Below are 17,401 nucleotides of genomic sequence, written 5' to 3' on the forward strand. Positions count from 1 at the left end.
CCAAATTTAATCAAACTTGGCCACAATCATCATTGGGGTATCTAGTTTTGAAAATGTGTGGCATGACCCTGCCAACCATCCAAGATGGCCTCCATGGCTAATTATAGAAAATAGGGGTAAAATGTAGATTTTGGCTTATAACTCTGAAACCAAAGCATTTAGAGCAAATCTGACAGGGTTAAATTGTATATCAGGTCAAGATCTATCTGCTCTGAAATTTTCAGAGAAAAAAAGGACAAACCATCGTTTGGTTGCTGCCCCAGAATTAGTAATTTAAGGAAAATTTGAAGTTTTTGGTTATTATCTTGAATATTATTATAGATAGAGATAAACTGTAAACAGCAATAATGGTCAGTAAATTAAGATCTACAAATAAGTCAACATGACCAAAATTGTCAAGTGACCCCTTAGGGAGTTATTGCCCTTTATAGTAATCTTTTAACAATTTTCATAAATTTTTAGAAAATATTTTCCACTGTAATTACTGGGCCAAGTTCATTATAGATAGAGATAATTGTAGCAACAAGAATGTTCAGTAAAGTAAGATCTACAAACACATCACGATCACCAAAACACAATTTTGTCATGAATTTATCTGTGTCCATTGATTAATATGCACCAAGGTGAGCGACACAGGCTCTTGAGAGCCTCTAGTTATAGTTTGTTCTTTTGTTGTACTGTTACTCCTCTGTCCAAGGTTAGGATCCTGATAACAATTTTAACCCTGTCACTATGTATGAGCCTGACTATACTCATTGTTGAAGGCCCTACGGTGACCTATAGTTGTTAATTTCTGTGTCATTTGTGTCTCTTGTGGAGAGTTGTCTCATCGGTAATTATACCACATCTTTTTTTTTTATATGAAAGTACTATTGTAGAGTTATCAATCAAATGAACTGAAATTCTACTTTAGACCAAATTTTCAGGACCTTTAGAACTTTTGTGACATTTTCACCCCCTTTATTTTTGCAATATTTTGTTCAAATAAATGCAGATTATTGTCATGGTTTCACCAAACAGAGATAATCTCACCATTTTTAATGTTGAAAATAAAAACTATGGAAGATGTCATTTCCATATATACCTGAAACAAACAGTAGGTATAAAAATTAGAAGATGTGGTATGATTGCCAATGAGACAACTCTCCACAAGAGAACCATTGACACATAAATTCACCCAAATTCACCATTAAAATAATCAAAACCCATACCACATATTTAAAAGCCCTGAAATGACAAATATAAAACAATTCAAAGGAGAAAATAATGGCCTTATTTATGAACAAAATATTGAAAGAAAAACTAATTTGAAATGACAACCACACTGAATTAGAGACTCCTGACTTAGAACAGGCATAAAAAGAACTGATAAACAGTTAACTAATGAAAAAACATTAATGCATCCACTGAATTAGAGACTCCTGACTTAGAACAGGCATAAAAAGAACTGATAAACAGTTAACTAATGAAAAAACATTAATGCATCCACTGAATTAGAGACTCCTGACTTAGAACAGGCATAAAAAGAACTGATAAACAGTTAACTAATGAAAAAACATTAATGCATCCACTGAATTAGAGACTCCTGACTTAGAACAGGCATAAAAAGAACTGATAAACAGTTAACTAATGAAAAAACATTAATGCATCCACTGAATTAGAGACTCCTGACTTAGAACAGGCATAAAAAGAACTGATAAACAGTTAACTAATGAAAAAACATTAATGCATCCAAAAGTAAAATATCAATCAGTTCACATCCAACATCCATTATTAATTGGAGCCTTATTTGTTAGAAAACAAGGGATAAGAGGATGATTAAAAATTATGAGTACCAATTAAAGTTGAACCTTTCCAAGTTCTGTATGGGTATGTACCAACGCGAGAGTCAGTGGATATTGTTTTTTGGTGTTGGTCCCTTTCATTTTTTTCTCGTTTTGTCATAAGTCAGTTTTTGATTTGAATCAATATTGTCATGTTTGGACCTTCATTTATAAGTAACTAAGTCAGTAACCTGTTTAGTGGTTGTCATTTGTTTATGTGGTTCATTAGGGTTTCTAATTTTATATATATTTAGCAATAGGATAACTATATTTGGTATGTGGGTACTTGCATCGTCCTCATGCCTGTCAGACATTTTCACTTGACCTCAACCTCATTTCATGGATAAGTTAAAAAGGTTAAGTTTTCCTGGTCAGTTTCATATATCAGATATATAACCAATAGGTCTACTATATTTGGTGTAGGTTATAATTGTAAGGCGTAAATGTCCAACTGGAAGGTGTCATATTACCTTGACCTCATTTTCATGGTTCATTGGACAATGTTTAGTTTTTATGGTTTGTTCCATTTCTCAGATATTCCAAGCAATGTGTCAAATATAGTTAAGAGTATTGAACGATTGTAGGGTTTCAATGTCTATCTGGCAGGGTTCATATGACTATTTTATTTGGTGTAAGGAATGATTATAAGGATAACATGTCTGTCTGGCATGGTTTATCAAACCATGACCTAATTTTCCAAGAACATTGCTAATGTTAAGATTATGTGATATTTGTATAATAAACATTAATATTACTGGTACATAAACATAATCTTTATTAGAATTACACCCATAAGAGGGTCAAAGGCAATTACATGTAATAACAACAATATAATGATGACATTAACATTTACATCAAAACAAAACAAAACAAAACAAAACATAAAACTCATACAACAAATGACCTCAAGTGCCCAGTGTCCCCAGTTCCATGGACTGTTTAATAACGGAGCCTAAAGATTTCACTTGCTGACTAGTGGTTGAATTTAATATATATTTCAGTTTATTATCAGAAAAATCTTTGCATTGAGTTATATTAAATTGTTTAAATGACATGCCTTAAATCATAATTTATTTTACAAAATAAAAAGAAATGGGATTCATCATCCAGAACTTTGCACTTATTACAAAGTCTTTGAGAGCATGGAATAATTCTAAATTTTGTATACTGTAAATTCAGAAATTATTGCATGCATTTATTATTGCGATTTTGTCATTTTAGACTTTAATGCAATTTTAATTTTTACGATTTTGAGAAAAATCCTGTTTAATTCATGTAAAATATTTCACAATGCGAGTTTAAATTATTGCGTTTACAACTCTGTCACATTTGTCCCAATAATAAAAACCTCGCATTAATTTCTGAATTTACAGTATAAGTTTTCTTGTATGACCCTCTTGTATCAATATAATTCAATATATCAATATTACAGACTTTCTACTGTGCACTCATGTGTAAAACAAATATAGTTGTCCTATCACTCATATGTGAGTAAATCATGTGATAAAAAACTAAACTCCATAAGAGTGGTAAATATAAAAGTTAAGTCAAAGTTAAGACCTAGTTTTTCATTGAATTTTTACTAACTTATATCTTACATATTATGTTAATTTTTCTTTACACTCAACGAATTTTTGACTTTTTTTTTTACATCAAGACCAACTGTCAATAGTGATAGTGATGCAACTTTCACTAAGGCAAATTTGAAAAACTGATTGGCCTGTTAATGTTTTGGATTAAAGCACAACTGATGAGTCTTTTGTAGACAAAATGCACTACTGGCATACACAATTTTAAGGCTGATATCTATGATGAGTTTACTGATAAAGTTTCACATTGTTTTCCTTTTCACAGCAACAAGAACTGTCTTGAATGATCAGCAAGAAGATTAACCTTTGTTCATCATAAATCTGTAGATTATAAACCACATCCAGGCAACAAGGCAATAGTAACTGTTATATTATCCTTAGCTCCTGCTTGCAAGGCAGCCTGTACTAAATGTTCGGCCATAACTTTGGCAAACTCACGATGATATGTGTCCCTGGTGTGATTGGGATTTATAATTGACATTCTAGAGAATGCTGGGATTGATAAGTAATCTCCATATGTTTCTATATCAGCCTCATTTCCAGATTCTCCATCTGAGTCACCCATGTGACTACCAATTTCAGTTTTCAGGTCTGCTTCAGTGTTTGGACTCTTAGTTTCAATTTTTCTAAGACGTTCATCAATGAGTGGTGATAACTGTCTTTCCTCCTCTTTTTCATCTATTGTGTTGTCATGGTGATGTTGCTTAGCAACAGATGGTGAGAAATTTGAATGTGGTGTAGTAATATGTTGACTATTTATGTCTTCCATTAAAGGTTGGAGAGTAGTACTAATTTTACTTGGTACTGGAACAAAGTTGCTAGGCAACAACTAAAAAAGAGAAGAAGAGAATTATTATAATTTAGGGGTCATCCATATTTGTCAACCATTTCCCAAAGTGTACAAAACGTACACTTTTTCAGACCCCCCACCATACCTCAAAAAGTGTACATCAACCATTTTCAGATTTCAAGTGAAGAATCAATCATTCTTACAGTGACTTGACTGTTAGTGTTGCTCTCCACCAATTGCAACTCATTCAAAATTTTGACCAAATTGCAATTTGTTTTATAAAATCAAATTGTTCAACTGGTCAGAAATTTGAACCAACTGCTGTAGAAAACCACAGCCAAGTCATGAAAGTGAAAGGTGATAAAATAAAACATACTTACAATCCTATAAGACTTTAACTCCACTTTAATGATGTTGTGACAAAATTAGTTTATCAGTTTGTATAGTTATATTATATTCATTTCCATGCTGAAGGGGAACTGTTTATTTTGAATTGCTATTAAGCTTTCATATAGTTTTTCTTTCTAAAAGTATTCTATATTGATAAGAATCAGACATTATGTGAATTAAAACATTTCATATTCAGTAAAATATGTGTAAAATTGCAATATATGTTTGTAGGAAGTTTCCATGGGGGAGATAATAACTTTTCTTTCAAAAAGTCTTTATTCAAAAGAATAATATTTTAGGTTATCTCCCCTGAAAACTTATCAATAGCATATTGTTATTTCACACATATTTTACTGAATATATGATGTTTTATTTAAAATGATATCTGATTCTTATAAATATAGAATACTTTTAGAAAGAAAAACTATATGAAGGCTTAGTTTGGACAATTTTATAGCAATTCAAAATAAACAGTTCCTCTTCAGCATGGAAATGACTATAATATAACTATACAAACTGATAAACTAATTTTGTCACAACATCATTAAAGTGGAATTAAAGTCTTATAGGATTGTAAACAGGATAGGAGAGCAACAATAACAGTCAAGTCACTGTAAAGGAAGTTGTATTTTAATCATAACATCTAGGAACACATAAATAAATTGTGGTCATTAAGATCCACATCAAAATTTACTATTTATAAAGAACTTTGTTTTTTCACTTGTTTTTCCTTTTCACATATTTTCCCCCATCTTGTCAAAAGTGACAAAATTTTAGGTTTGTGTGCTTACCTGCTTATTGCTGAAGCCTGAAAACTTAGTGGTGACTTCATTATTCTTTTCACCATACTTTATCTAACATTATATATGTAGACAATTTATGATTAAAAGGACACTTTTAAATTCATTTTACTTTCCATAGAGTTTCACTGCAAGAGTTAGGAATTTATCTCAGACACTTCCTTATTGTTTTAAACATTCTTCAATAAACATACTTTATGGTTATAGTTTGATTTCATTATACCTTCAACAATAGAGATGTGGCCTCTTGTGGGGTGAACACTTCCCAGACTCCATGTGAAGCTAAAATAAGAAACTGTGCATACTGGTCTATCGGTACTGATGTGGTGTAGGGCTCTACTAGAACACATTTCTTTAACTTTACATCACCATGGTTACCAAGTCCTCTTGTGGTACTTAAAACCCCATTTACTCTCTTTTCTTTTTTACTTTCACTTATATCGCCACCTGTCAATTATATAAAAATGTACAATGCACTACAAATATAACACTAGATCACTCTGAAAAGAGCTGTATACTGTAATTGGTAAAATAAAGCAAGGATCCGGAAAATTTAAAACCTATTTCAGTAAGAATGCATGTAGTCCAAATAATTATGACGTCTGGCAAGGCTATTTTTTTTTCTGGGACGCCCTGGCATCTGGCAAGTCTTTTTTTTTCTGGGACGCCCTGGCGTCTGGCCAGGCTATTTTTTTTCTTATACAACATCCTTTTCTGGTTGACAGGGCTTTAGCTATAACAGTCATGTTATTGAGTTTTGTACTTTTTGGATGAATTTTGGTTGTGTGATTTTGAGCGCATTTGTTTCTAACCTAAACGATGTAAACGACTATGCGCGTAGTCTTTTAATCCATTTGTTTCTTACATTTTTTGGTCAACGTTGACATCGTTCACATAAACGATGTACGCGCAAAATAGTCGCGTAGTCGTTGATCGTTTATCGTTGAGACGTGTAAACGATAAATTTTTTTCTGCATCTGTCGTTTAAATAATTACGAGGACGTGTTGTTTTCGCAAAGTCCTGGTTATTTATTTCCCGCACTTTTACCTGTTTGTTTACAGTGCGTGAGTGTAATCTATTTTTGTCTGACAACGTGGGGTCGATAAAGTTTATTAAACGATGTATTTGTTTCTAGCAGCTTAACGTTTACTAAACGATAGTCATCGATGACAAAATTTCTGGTTAGAAACAAATGCACTCTTTATCATTTCAATAATATGGACATGTGGTCCACTGGAGACCACCCAAGGTCAATGATGTAAACAGATATAAGTCAGTCTATGACCTTCAACAGTCAGAAAAACTGATACTGTATATATGACTATTGTAAGCCCTGGTATGACAAAATGTGAAACAAATGAAATTGGAAAACCAATCGTCTGATCAATTCTAAAACATTAAATGAAAAACAAATATAACAGACAGCAACCAACAACAAACAAACAGTAACAAATTCCATACTTGGGACAAGCACATAAAGAATGTAGCAAGGTTAATGATGTTTGTGAGTGCTCAGCCCTCCCCTAAATATAGAACAGTGGTGAAAGAGCACAACATAGTATAAGGTGTTACATGTTTTTAACCAACAAATAAATAATCTCATCAGAAGTTTTGGCATTAAACTGATCACATACTAAATTGGGATGATACTACAGTACATTGCTCTTTTTTATGTACTTTTCTTGTGTCCATGACAGAATAACTGTTAATTTCATTATACAATCCTATCTTTCTCCAAAAATAATTCTGTGACATATCATTAAACCATGGAAAAAGTAAAATCAAATTCTTCACTGTAGCATTGTCATGATCTTGTGTTCACGTAAGTTATATATCTCTCATATCTATTTCTCTTTTGTTGATACAAGGAAAGTAAGACTCATATATACAAACCTGCTTTGATGACTCTTTTTAATTCCTTTTCATTGTTAGGTGTATGCTCTCTTGTTATCCTGTAAGGCTGATTACCTCTTACTAAAACACAATGAACATTCCCTGAAAAATAGTGGAGAATACAAATGATTTATACTAATTATTGTAACATTGAGAAATCCACAAAATCATATTACTAGACCTTTGCAATGTTTGGTTGCAGACCTGTTTGTTTTTGATGATCATAAATGTTTTTTGTAATTGGATTTTTAACATTTTGGTTTTGAGACTTTAGTTATACCTGATGAAGGTCATTCTATTCCATATAAAAAGTTATTTTTGCAGTTGTAAAATTCTGCAGTTGAGGTTAAAAATATTGAAAAATAGGATATGAAATAAATACTTCAACATTTGATTTGCAAACTTTATGCACATATTTGTTACATAAAAAGTTTTTACATACAGATAAAAGTGACAGTAAACCACAAACCTGCATTAGCTAAATGTAAGAGACCGAGGGTCCTTGGTTCCTCATATCCTGAAGGTTTACGTGATGTATCACCTTCTTCCTGACTTTCACCATCTTCCTCTTTCACAGGGGAGATAACCCAATCTCTATCTACTTTATTTGGGTCCATACGGTGCAGTATCAAGGTCGTAGCAGAACATCCACTCCATCTCACCCTGGAACACTCATCCTTGCCATATGACAGCAAAATGTCTAAAAGTTGGTAGGATTTTTTAAAAGCTTCTTCCATTTTAATAGACATTGGTGGTTTAGGTTGTTTTTTGTTCCTTGGAGTTTTCTCCCCACCAAGTGACTTTTCATAATCAGATTTTTCTTCTTCTATTGGTATCAGCTGCTCTTTGCTCCTCTCAGATTCTAAAGCTTTAGATGAACGTCCAGATCTTGGTGTCATCATATCGTCATATTTTGATTCACAAAGTTTGATAATTTGATCAACAATGTTCATACTTCCCTCATAAAGTACTTCCCTCTCACTCTCTTTTGTTGTTGGTCTATCAAATTTATAGTTAGATATATCCTCCATATTGTCGGCCATATTTTCTGCCTTGGTTGAAGTAGTTTTGGGGTCAAATTTCTTCATTTCATTTAACAACATGTGATGGAGTTCAGACGCAGCAACATCTGATGCAAATCTTCCATGATATCCGTCGTAGACGGCCATGAAACATTTATCATTATCTTCACCAAACGAATCTTGATACACTTTTGTATCCTCCATCTGGTTCTTCCAGCGACTGTTTCCATGGGAGCAAAAGCCAACAGCATAAACACAATCTGGACTACAGTTCAAGGCTGAACCATTTACATGTACATCCAGATCCTCTCTCATCTGCTGTAACTGCGCTAAAGTTCCATCCATGTCAGTTTTTAAATATTCATAAGCTTCATTTATTTTCTGTATTTCTCGAGGTTCAATGTGGTTTCCTAAACTAGCAGCAGACTGCTTCATTTTTCTCAATATTACATTTCTTCTTTTCAGCAACATTTCTATATTTTGTGGCCTTGGTAACTTTTTGCCATATTTCATTGTTGCTAGGGCTTTATGGTACTTCCTGTGTTCTTGGAGATGTAGTAGGTGGACATAGTCCTGACATTTTTCACATAGAATTGTAATATCAGGAGTTGTCTCCCCATCTGGAAGATTTGTCTGTGGTGTATCTATCAGGAGAAATAATATCAATTTTAGGTTATATACATTTTTATTTTAATACTTTTTTTAAATAAATGTATGTTGCATTTATATGAAAAATATATAAATCATATCCTTAGAAGGAATATGATACAAATTAAAAAATGAAAACTTTCATAGATAGAACCAATCTTAAATACAATCACATCATTTGTCTTTAGAAAAATAAAACTATTTAATAAATGTTTGATGAAAGAAATGGAGCCATTTAGCACTTTATAGATGAAACACAGAATTTATTGATAATCTCCCAGTAAAATGCAGAAGGATATAGCTTTTGAATTTTGCATAACCTATTTATTCATTTGAAAATCTTTTAGATGAATATTTTTAGTTCTTAATCTTATTAAATAATGGGAGATAATCCATTATTTCCTAATATATATTTTTGAAAAGCAAATGCTGACTTTTTCTCTTTGAGTCAAGAATTAAAAAAAAAAACTTCATAACCACAGCAGGAAATGCATCAGACATAAAATCAAAATATGATCATCAAATTAACTGTTGATAACAGAAATTAATCAAATTAACAAAAACAATGTATTTGAATTTCATAAGTCAATAATTTAACTATTCAATCAGAAAAAGTATAAAATTAAAAATTAAATGAATGAACAAATATACCTCATATAAAAACAAACATGTGTTTCTTGGATAATGATATATTTATTGTATTAAAGTTTTAATCAGCAAATTATAAGTTCAACATTTAAAAACTATCAACTATATGTAACATGCATATTTATAGCTGTCTGTGTGTTTTATTGATCTGACTAAGTACAACAAAGGTTCACAATAACATACTAACATGCAACACATGCAGTTATTCGGTTTAATGCAGTCTATATATGTTGATGAAAACAAATGTCATTTAGTAAATGTTCATACTTTATACTGACACCAACATTAGTCAGAAATCTCCGGTAGTTATCTCCCTTCAACCACATTGAAGTGGAGTTCCCCACCTTTTTAATCAATGAATTCAGCAAAAATTATGGACACTTTAAAACTTATTTTTTGGTGAAGCCACAATATTTTCCATAATAAACATTTATCAACATCGTGAAAAGAACTTGTAGTCATACTTTTGAATAATTTAAACTTCTAATTTGCTAAAATGCTAAATTAATTAATCCACTGTTACTTATAAATTTTACAATGATTCGTAAAGTAATAGTTCTGTATGACATTGTTAGACATGTTCTATCAGGGATATTCATATAACATTCTTGTTATGATTTTCATTAAAAAAATGTGACAAATTCAGAAAATATCGCTTATTAATGTTATGGTTTCCACTTAAAAGCTTTTTAAAACAATTTCAACTTAAAAAACTCCAAATGGTGAAAAATCCTTCTCATATTATGATGATATGGGTCAAATAAACTAAAATGTACATAGAATAAGGAAATTGGTTTTTTTCAAACATGAATTAAACATTTGCAATACTATTTACTATTAAAGCAAGTCTAACATTCCTTTGCTTGGTTACTCTTAGTGTGTTTATTATTCTATTTCCTGCAACTATAATTTTAGATAAAAGCATTTCATGAATTCATAGATCATTTTTAGTCAAACATATACCTTCAACTTTACAATATCTATTCCTTTCACACTGAGCTGTTGTAATAGACAAAATCAATCCCAAACAAATTCTGTTTCATTTAAATTTTTTCAGCAATTGATGCAATCTTTCTTTTATCACAATGTGTTTTCTCTAAATCTAAATATCTTTCATTGTGCTGCCTTTCTTTTATAATAAAAGAAATTTAAGAATATTTAATATATTTTCAAAGGTCTGATTCAGAGTTCCTTATAAATGGTTTATATTATATCTTTGCAGTCTCTTATTTTACAAGACCAAGACAGGACATCAGTGCAAAACAATCATCGTTAATTTTTACATTTACTGACTGTACATGCTAAGAAATATATATCGAATAGAGATGACCTCTTACAACAGCTCAGACTTGACACCTATAAGCCTCTTCAGTCAATCCATTTTTACAGCAACCAATATTTAAACAGCACTTCTAACTTTTTTTTACATATATTCATTCTAAATAAATCTTTTTTATCATTTATACATTTTGAGTACCTCATTAAAATTATATATTTTTCAGCCATTTAGACAGAATTATAACTGTCTATGACTGCAAAAAATTCAAACAGAACAAATTTGTGTAAAGCAATGCAAATATCTATCCATTGACATCAAATTTTATTCAGTAATCAAGTTTCTCCCCTTTTCTATTGGTTGCTATGGATATCTAAAGATGCCTTTCATTGTAAAAACTTACTCTTGTGCTGTTTAACCACTGGATGTTTGCCCATAAAATTAAGTGAAATAAAATCTTAAACCATAAAATATTTTGCATTTTTCCTTTCTTAATATCATATATCAAAGACAAAATTGTATTATGACAACACATACACAACACTGTCACTTTTGAAGAACAATGATAATATAAACCAAATATTCCATTTTGATGTCCTTTGAAAGAGTTTAATATCTTTTATCTCAATGTTATTTTCTTTCTTACTACATCTCTTATTTCAAGAATTAACACTATAAAACAAAGTTCTTTTTCTCAGTAAATATCACAAATGTGCATATTTAACAATCTTTGAACCAATGATTGCTCTAACCATTACCAAAATAAGAATGTTTTTAACTCAGTGTCCACTAAGCTATTTGAGTAAACCATAACTTAACAAAAATGTTACCTCCTGATACAATGGCCACAGCTGCATGCATATGTTGTAAAGATAAACAAGTTCAGTTTAATTAATTATAAGATTGTGTTGATCAATATCAAATTCCTTTATACTTTTACATATGGGAAATAACTCTACTATTATTATTATTGGATAATATTAAGAGTTATTTCCCCTTCATAAAATTATTTAATGTATTACATTGATTCTGCAATAAATGTTTGGACAAAAAAGAATACTGTTTTAATAAATAATCAAAACAACAAAATGTAGTGAATTTTCTTAAGCAAAATTTCAAAACATTTATATAACAGATGACCTCTCCTTAAACCACTTTTGCTGATCTATTTCTGTTGTCATCTTTTTTTTTCTAATTTGCATATCAATAAGTTCTGATAAAAAGTAAAAACTAGTTTTTTTTTTATAATTTGAATAATAAACTAACAAAATATACCAACTGTCATCCTCCCTAATGTTATTTCATTTGTTACAGAACTTTCTTTTTTAAAATTTCAAATTGACTAGACGAAAATGAGACACTTTTGAAGATATATATATAACATTTCATGAACAGTCTTTGTATCTTCATGTTTGGTTCCAATGAATAATGATTTATTTAATAGCAAATAACTTTTGAAGATGAAAAAATAGCTGTCCATCTGGAACAGCAGGAAAAAGGTAAGAACATAATAATTATAATACTCATAAAATAATAAATAAGCGTAGTAAGATTAATATACTTTGTAAGTATAAGCACCTAAATTTATTTAGTTGTTAGTTTTAAAATGATACCTTGATGTCTGTAGGCTAAGAAGAGAGTTTCCAATTCATGATTTTTTTAATACAAATTTCATAAACATATGAAATAATTTTAAACATTATTTTTTTATCAAAATTATCAGTTTTAAATAATATTTTGATAAAAAGTAACTTTTTTGGGGAGATTGATACCATGAAAAAAATTCTGCCATATTTTTTCAAACAATTTACCCAAATTGAAATTCAATACCAATACCAATGACAAACTTATATAAACCACAGGTGGTACTAAATTATTTAAGGAATGACTGTAATATTTTTTCTGTCTATGAAGAAATAACATAAAAAATGTGGTGCACACTGAATAACGCGTGTAGTGGGTTATCTAACAGTGTGCACCACATTTTTTATGTAATTTCTAATAGACAGAAAAAAATTACAGTCATTTCTTATAATTTAATTCTAAATTCCATTTTAAACCATAGAAAACCATGAAAAAACGTTGATGACGTCATTGGTCACATGACTAAATTATGTCTATGGGTTCATAACAAAATAACGTCAGCCAATCAGAAGACGTGTTACATTCAAAATTAAATTATTCAAATTTCAATGGAAAAAGCATATGATAAAGATTAATATTGCATTTACAAATATGTTCAGAAAAGGTAAAATACAAAAATACTGAACTCCTAAGGGGAATTCTACAGGAAAGTCCCTAAACAAATGGCAGATCATAACAACAGATTCCTATCTGTATAGAGCAGAAAAAATTATAAAAAAATATGACATTTTTGTGCACAAAATGTATCATGACCTCATTAGCTTTTTCTTCATCCTTTTCTCTGTCCCCAATGGGTCTTTCTCTCATTTTCTTTACGTATTTTAGCATTGAACATACCACACAGCAAATACAGGAATCATATACAATTAACAATAAAATATATCCTTATTTAGTTTTCATATGTTCCATTTATTAACATACCGGTACATGTACCATATGTGTCTTAATACAGCACATCTAGTTCTCATAGATAGAACCAAAGTCCTACTAACAAGGAGGTTAGTGTGTAGTATGTAAATAGCATCATGTTGGACCTAATTGGTCTGTAAGACTGCTTTTTTATCATTTCATAAAATTCTTGTCTCCCTATAAAGTTACATCATTTTATGATTACCTGATCTGTTGACATTATGTCCCTGTAGACCCTGTGTTGGTCCATCTAAAATGTCTATAGACTCCTCTTCCTCTTCTTCCTCATCAGCTTGTGTGGCCTGATGATGTTCTACTGACCCAGATTCAGATGTCATTTCTACTAAAACAAAAAGTTGTCACATGAACAAATGTAAACATACATTGTAGTAGGGATAATTGTGTTTATCTGTATTTAACATTGATTTTATTTTCAAAACACTATTGGTTCCACAATCATATACATCCAGTGGATAATTATATCATTGCATTACACAAGGCTGTGGTTTTCTCTTACTGGTCATAAATCTGTTGGAGGTGAAAAATTAAGTCAAACTCATAAAGACATTGATATTTTTTGTCTGGAAAAACATGGTTAGTTTATCTCTTAGAAGAAATTAGTCTTTGAACTATGATTCTCTATAATTTTGTAAATGCAAACTAGGTTTTCATTTCAAATTCATATTGACAATTTCAAACGCCTTTATGACGTCATTTACCAGATAGATTAGGCATGCCAGTATCTCTGCTCTATCAAAGTTTCAAGCACTTTCAGAATCATCATTCTGCACGGTAGTTTAGAAATAATTCATGTTATTTTCAAAATCAGTAAAATTTAATTCTTTAAATTTGCATTTATATTTTATAATTATCTGAGCTTTTGACAGAAATTGGTGACTTTATAAATACAAATACAAATATTTTATTGGCACAAACACAATTACAATAATTGGCAATGGCCCATACAACTGGTATACAAATAGTAATAATGCATAGAATAGCAATAGGCATATTTAGAACAATATCATCGAACGATATCAATATCATCAACAGTAAATGATAAAGCAATCTTTAGAGTTGCGAAAATGAGGTCCATGTCCATCAAAGGTTACATTAATTACCATTTATAACTATGTTTTTTTTTATGTTTATATTTGTAATTCTTCACTGTCTGTATTAAATGTTGTATTTGTGTTTGCTTGACCCATATGGGTGTATTTTGCAAATAAAATTATTATTATTTTATAATAGTATCATGTTATTCTTTTACAGGGACTGTACAGTTTCATGTTCCATCATGATCAGTGTCTGTGCATTTAATTTGTTATGTATTATTATCTATTAAATACAATTTGAAAATATTATTTTTCATACTCTTCACTCGTTCTACACGAAATCCCCAAATTATCGATATTTTCCGTTTATATTTCACGTTTCATTCCTGATCTGATGGCATTTTATTAGAAACCTGGATGTTAACTGGCCACACGCTGATTTCGACACAAACAGCAGGGGTCTAGTTTAACCTGGATGTGGGTACGCATAGCCTATGAATGGCAATTTGACTATTCGTACCCGCAGACACTGTCAACAATATATCTTGTCTATCTACACCAGCAGGAATAGTGATAAGGTGCATGTATTCTTACTGCTAATGTAACAATATATCTTGTCTATCTACATGACTTAAATTGCCAGATTTGTTTACAAACAAAACTTCAGAACAATATGTTGATTTATAAAATATGTGGTTTCGACTTATGAAGCCGAACACTCACTTCCGAACAGTCGAATGTGATTCACAGCCACAGCTAGGTGCTTGGCAAAATCATGCATGCAGATTTGTGTTGCACATTAATTTTATAATTTGTTATTGCGTTATATTTACTGGGAAATCTAGATGTAAGATTTGATGAAAAAGTGTTCAGCTTCTCGTCGTCAGTGTAAACAAAGCAAAGTAAGTATTTCTAATTTAAGAATCATCCCGGTGCGATATCGGTCTATTTTCCGGAGTTCAGCTTTTAGGTGTAACAACACTAATTCGAAGTTCAGGACACCAGTTCTTTCTTATATGCCATTAAAATGTATGTTGATTTTTTCAGTACAAGACACCATAAAGCGTTGCTTTGAAATGCAATGATTGCCACTTTATTTGAACTTAAAACAAGAGAGGTGTGCCTGCTTGAAATGGAGGAATTTAACATAGAAAGCTATTTAACATAGGACCATGAATTAGTGGTGTACTTCCTATTACAGACAATCATCAGAAATCCATTTTTTAGATGTTGTACCTATTCCAATGAAAAAAAGTCAAATTTGAAGTTAGTAATCATGTTTAATCATCTCTTTTTGGTGAAACATCCTGTTTATGGGAAATTTTAAATTGGCATACTCAAGTATTTTAGCCTTTTTATGGTCAGACAACATGCATGCAGTTATTAAGGTTTATGTACCCTTCTGTAGCCATTTTTGTACGAATTTTTCAAACCTCAATTGTATCAAAACTAAAGATAAAATAAATAATAGAGATAGGCCATTTAGTACATGTTCCAAGGGGAAACTTGATACAAAGCATTATTTTTTACTGTTTCATTGCATTTGATAGAAAAAGAGGACTTTGTGGCAAATAAATCAAGATTTTTATAGAAAATCCACAGCCTTTAATACAGAGATTTTTGTTATAAAATTTGAAACATAAATTACTCACTTGATTTTCTATGATGTGCTAGTGTTTATTTTTTACAAAAAGTTCTAAGTAACCTGTAAATTCCAAAACACATCGTGCTGAGTCACTAAAGTCGAGCGCACCCTAAAAGGTGTACTTGATTTTGGCCATATTTATACGTGTCTTAACCAATAACTACATTTATAAACTTGTTTTAAGGAAATCAATGCTAGCACTGCATGCAATAATCCTATATCTATCAGTCATCAAATTGCCAAATATGAGAGTACAAGGATAAAGGCTGTGGATTTTCTATAAAAATCTTGATTTATTTGCCACAAAGTCCTCTTTTTCTATTAAATGCAATGGAACAGTAAAAAATAATGCTTTGCATCAAGTTTCCCCTTGGAATATGTACAAAATGGCCTATCTCTATTATTCATAATATCTGTAGTGTTGATACAATTGAAGTTTGAAAAGTTCGTACAAAAATGGCTACAGAAGGGTACATAAACCTTAAGACTTGACTCCAAGCTCTTATTTTTGCATTTTTTGTGATTGAAATGACTTGTATATGGTACAACATAGCTCTTGGTCAAAATAATCTTATGATTTTTCAAGTTTTATTGTGTTTCATATGGTAGCCTTTTACAATCTAGGGAAATGGTATACACTAATAAGAATTCGAAAATCTCACTGTACATGCAAATTTGAACCAGTTTAGCAAGTTATGTAGCTGAGGGATATATAAATTGCTCTTAATAATCTATGTTTTACCACAGAATTATGGTTTATATACAAAACAAAAGCCCTCTGAGAAAAAAAAGGGGGGACAATTTTCTCATTTTACGACTTAACCAGTTGGAAATGATCCTGAATGACAAAGAAAAATCTGTAGTTTTTAATGATTTAGATAATGATATTAGTAAAAAAGAAATTTCTGATGCTATTGCGAGCTTAAAATCAGGCAAGGCCTGTGGACCTGATTTGATTTCAAATGAAATGTTAAAATATAGTCAGTCATATTTGATAGGTTGCTTATATAAATTATTTAATTTGTGCCTCAAGAATAGTGTGTACCCAAAGATTTGGGCTGATGGTTTTATTTCGCCAATTTTTAAATCAGATGATCCTTGTGATCCATCTAACTATAGAGGTATAACAATTACTAGTGCCATTGGTAAACTTTTTAACAATATTTTGAATACAAGACTTGACAAATTTTTGTACCAAAACAACTTAATTCATAATTCTCAGATTGGCTTTACAAAAAATGCCAGAACTTCAGATCATATATTTATTT

General features: G+C 30.7%; 1 protein-coding gene across 10 annotated transcripts; it reads right to left on the reverse strand.

The window, feature by feature from the left end:
• Window positions 1–2,574: 2,574 nt before the first annotated feature.
• LOC139502814 (protein phosphatase 2C-like domain-containing protein 1) lies at window positions 2,575–15,430 on the reverse strand. 10 transcript variants are annotated; one of them, XM_071292399.1, is made up of 9 exons: window positions 15,212–15,412; window positions 13,639–13,773; window positions 11,711–11,731; window positions 11,284–11,301; window positions 7,756–8,952; window positions 7,287–7,388; window positions 5,616–5,839; window positions 3,143–4,241; window positions 2,575–2,990 (listed from the first exon to the last, which is right to left on the reverse strand). In XM_071292399.1, exons 1-8 carry the CDS (start codon window positions 15,267–15,269, stop codon window positions 3,741–3,743), a joined length of 2,256 nt encoding a protein of 751 aa, XP_071148500.1. In that variant the 5' UTR covers window positions 15,270–15,412; the 3' UTR covers window positions 2,575–2,990; window positions 3,143–3,740. The 10 variants fall into 10 exon arrangements, with proteins under 10 accessions (XP_071148500.1, XP_071148499.1, XP_071148506.1 ...); XM_071292398.1 differs by having other exon boundaries at window positions 13,639–13,776; window positions 15,212–15,303; XM_071292405.1 differs by lacking the exon at window positions 11,284–11,301 and having other exon boundaries at window positions 2,575–2,976; window positions 3,151–4,241; window positions 15,287–15,407.
• Between the last annotated feature and the right edge of the window lie 1,971 nt (window positions 15,431–17,401).

The sequence above is a fragment of the Mytilus edulis genome, chromosome 14, assembly GCF_963676685.1.
Source record: "Mytilus edulis chromosome 14, xbMytEdul2.2, whole genome shotgun sequence".
Lineage (NCBI taxonomy): Eukaryota > Metazoa > Mollusca > Bivalvia > Mytilida > Mytilidae > Mytilus > Mytilus edulis.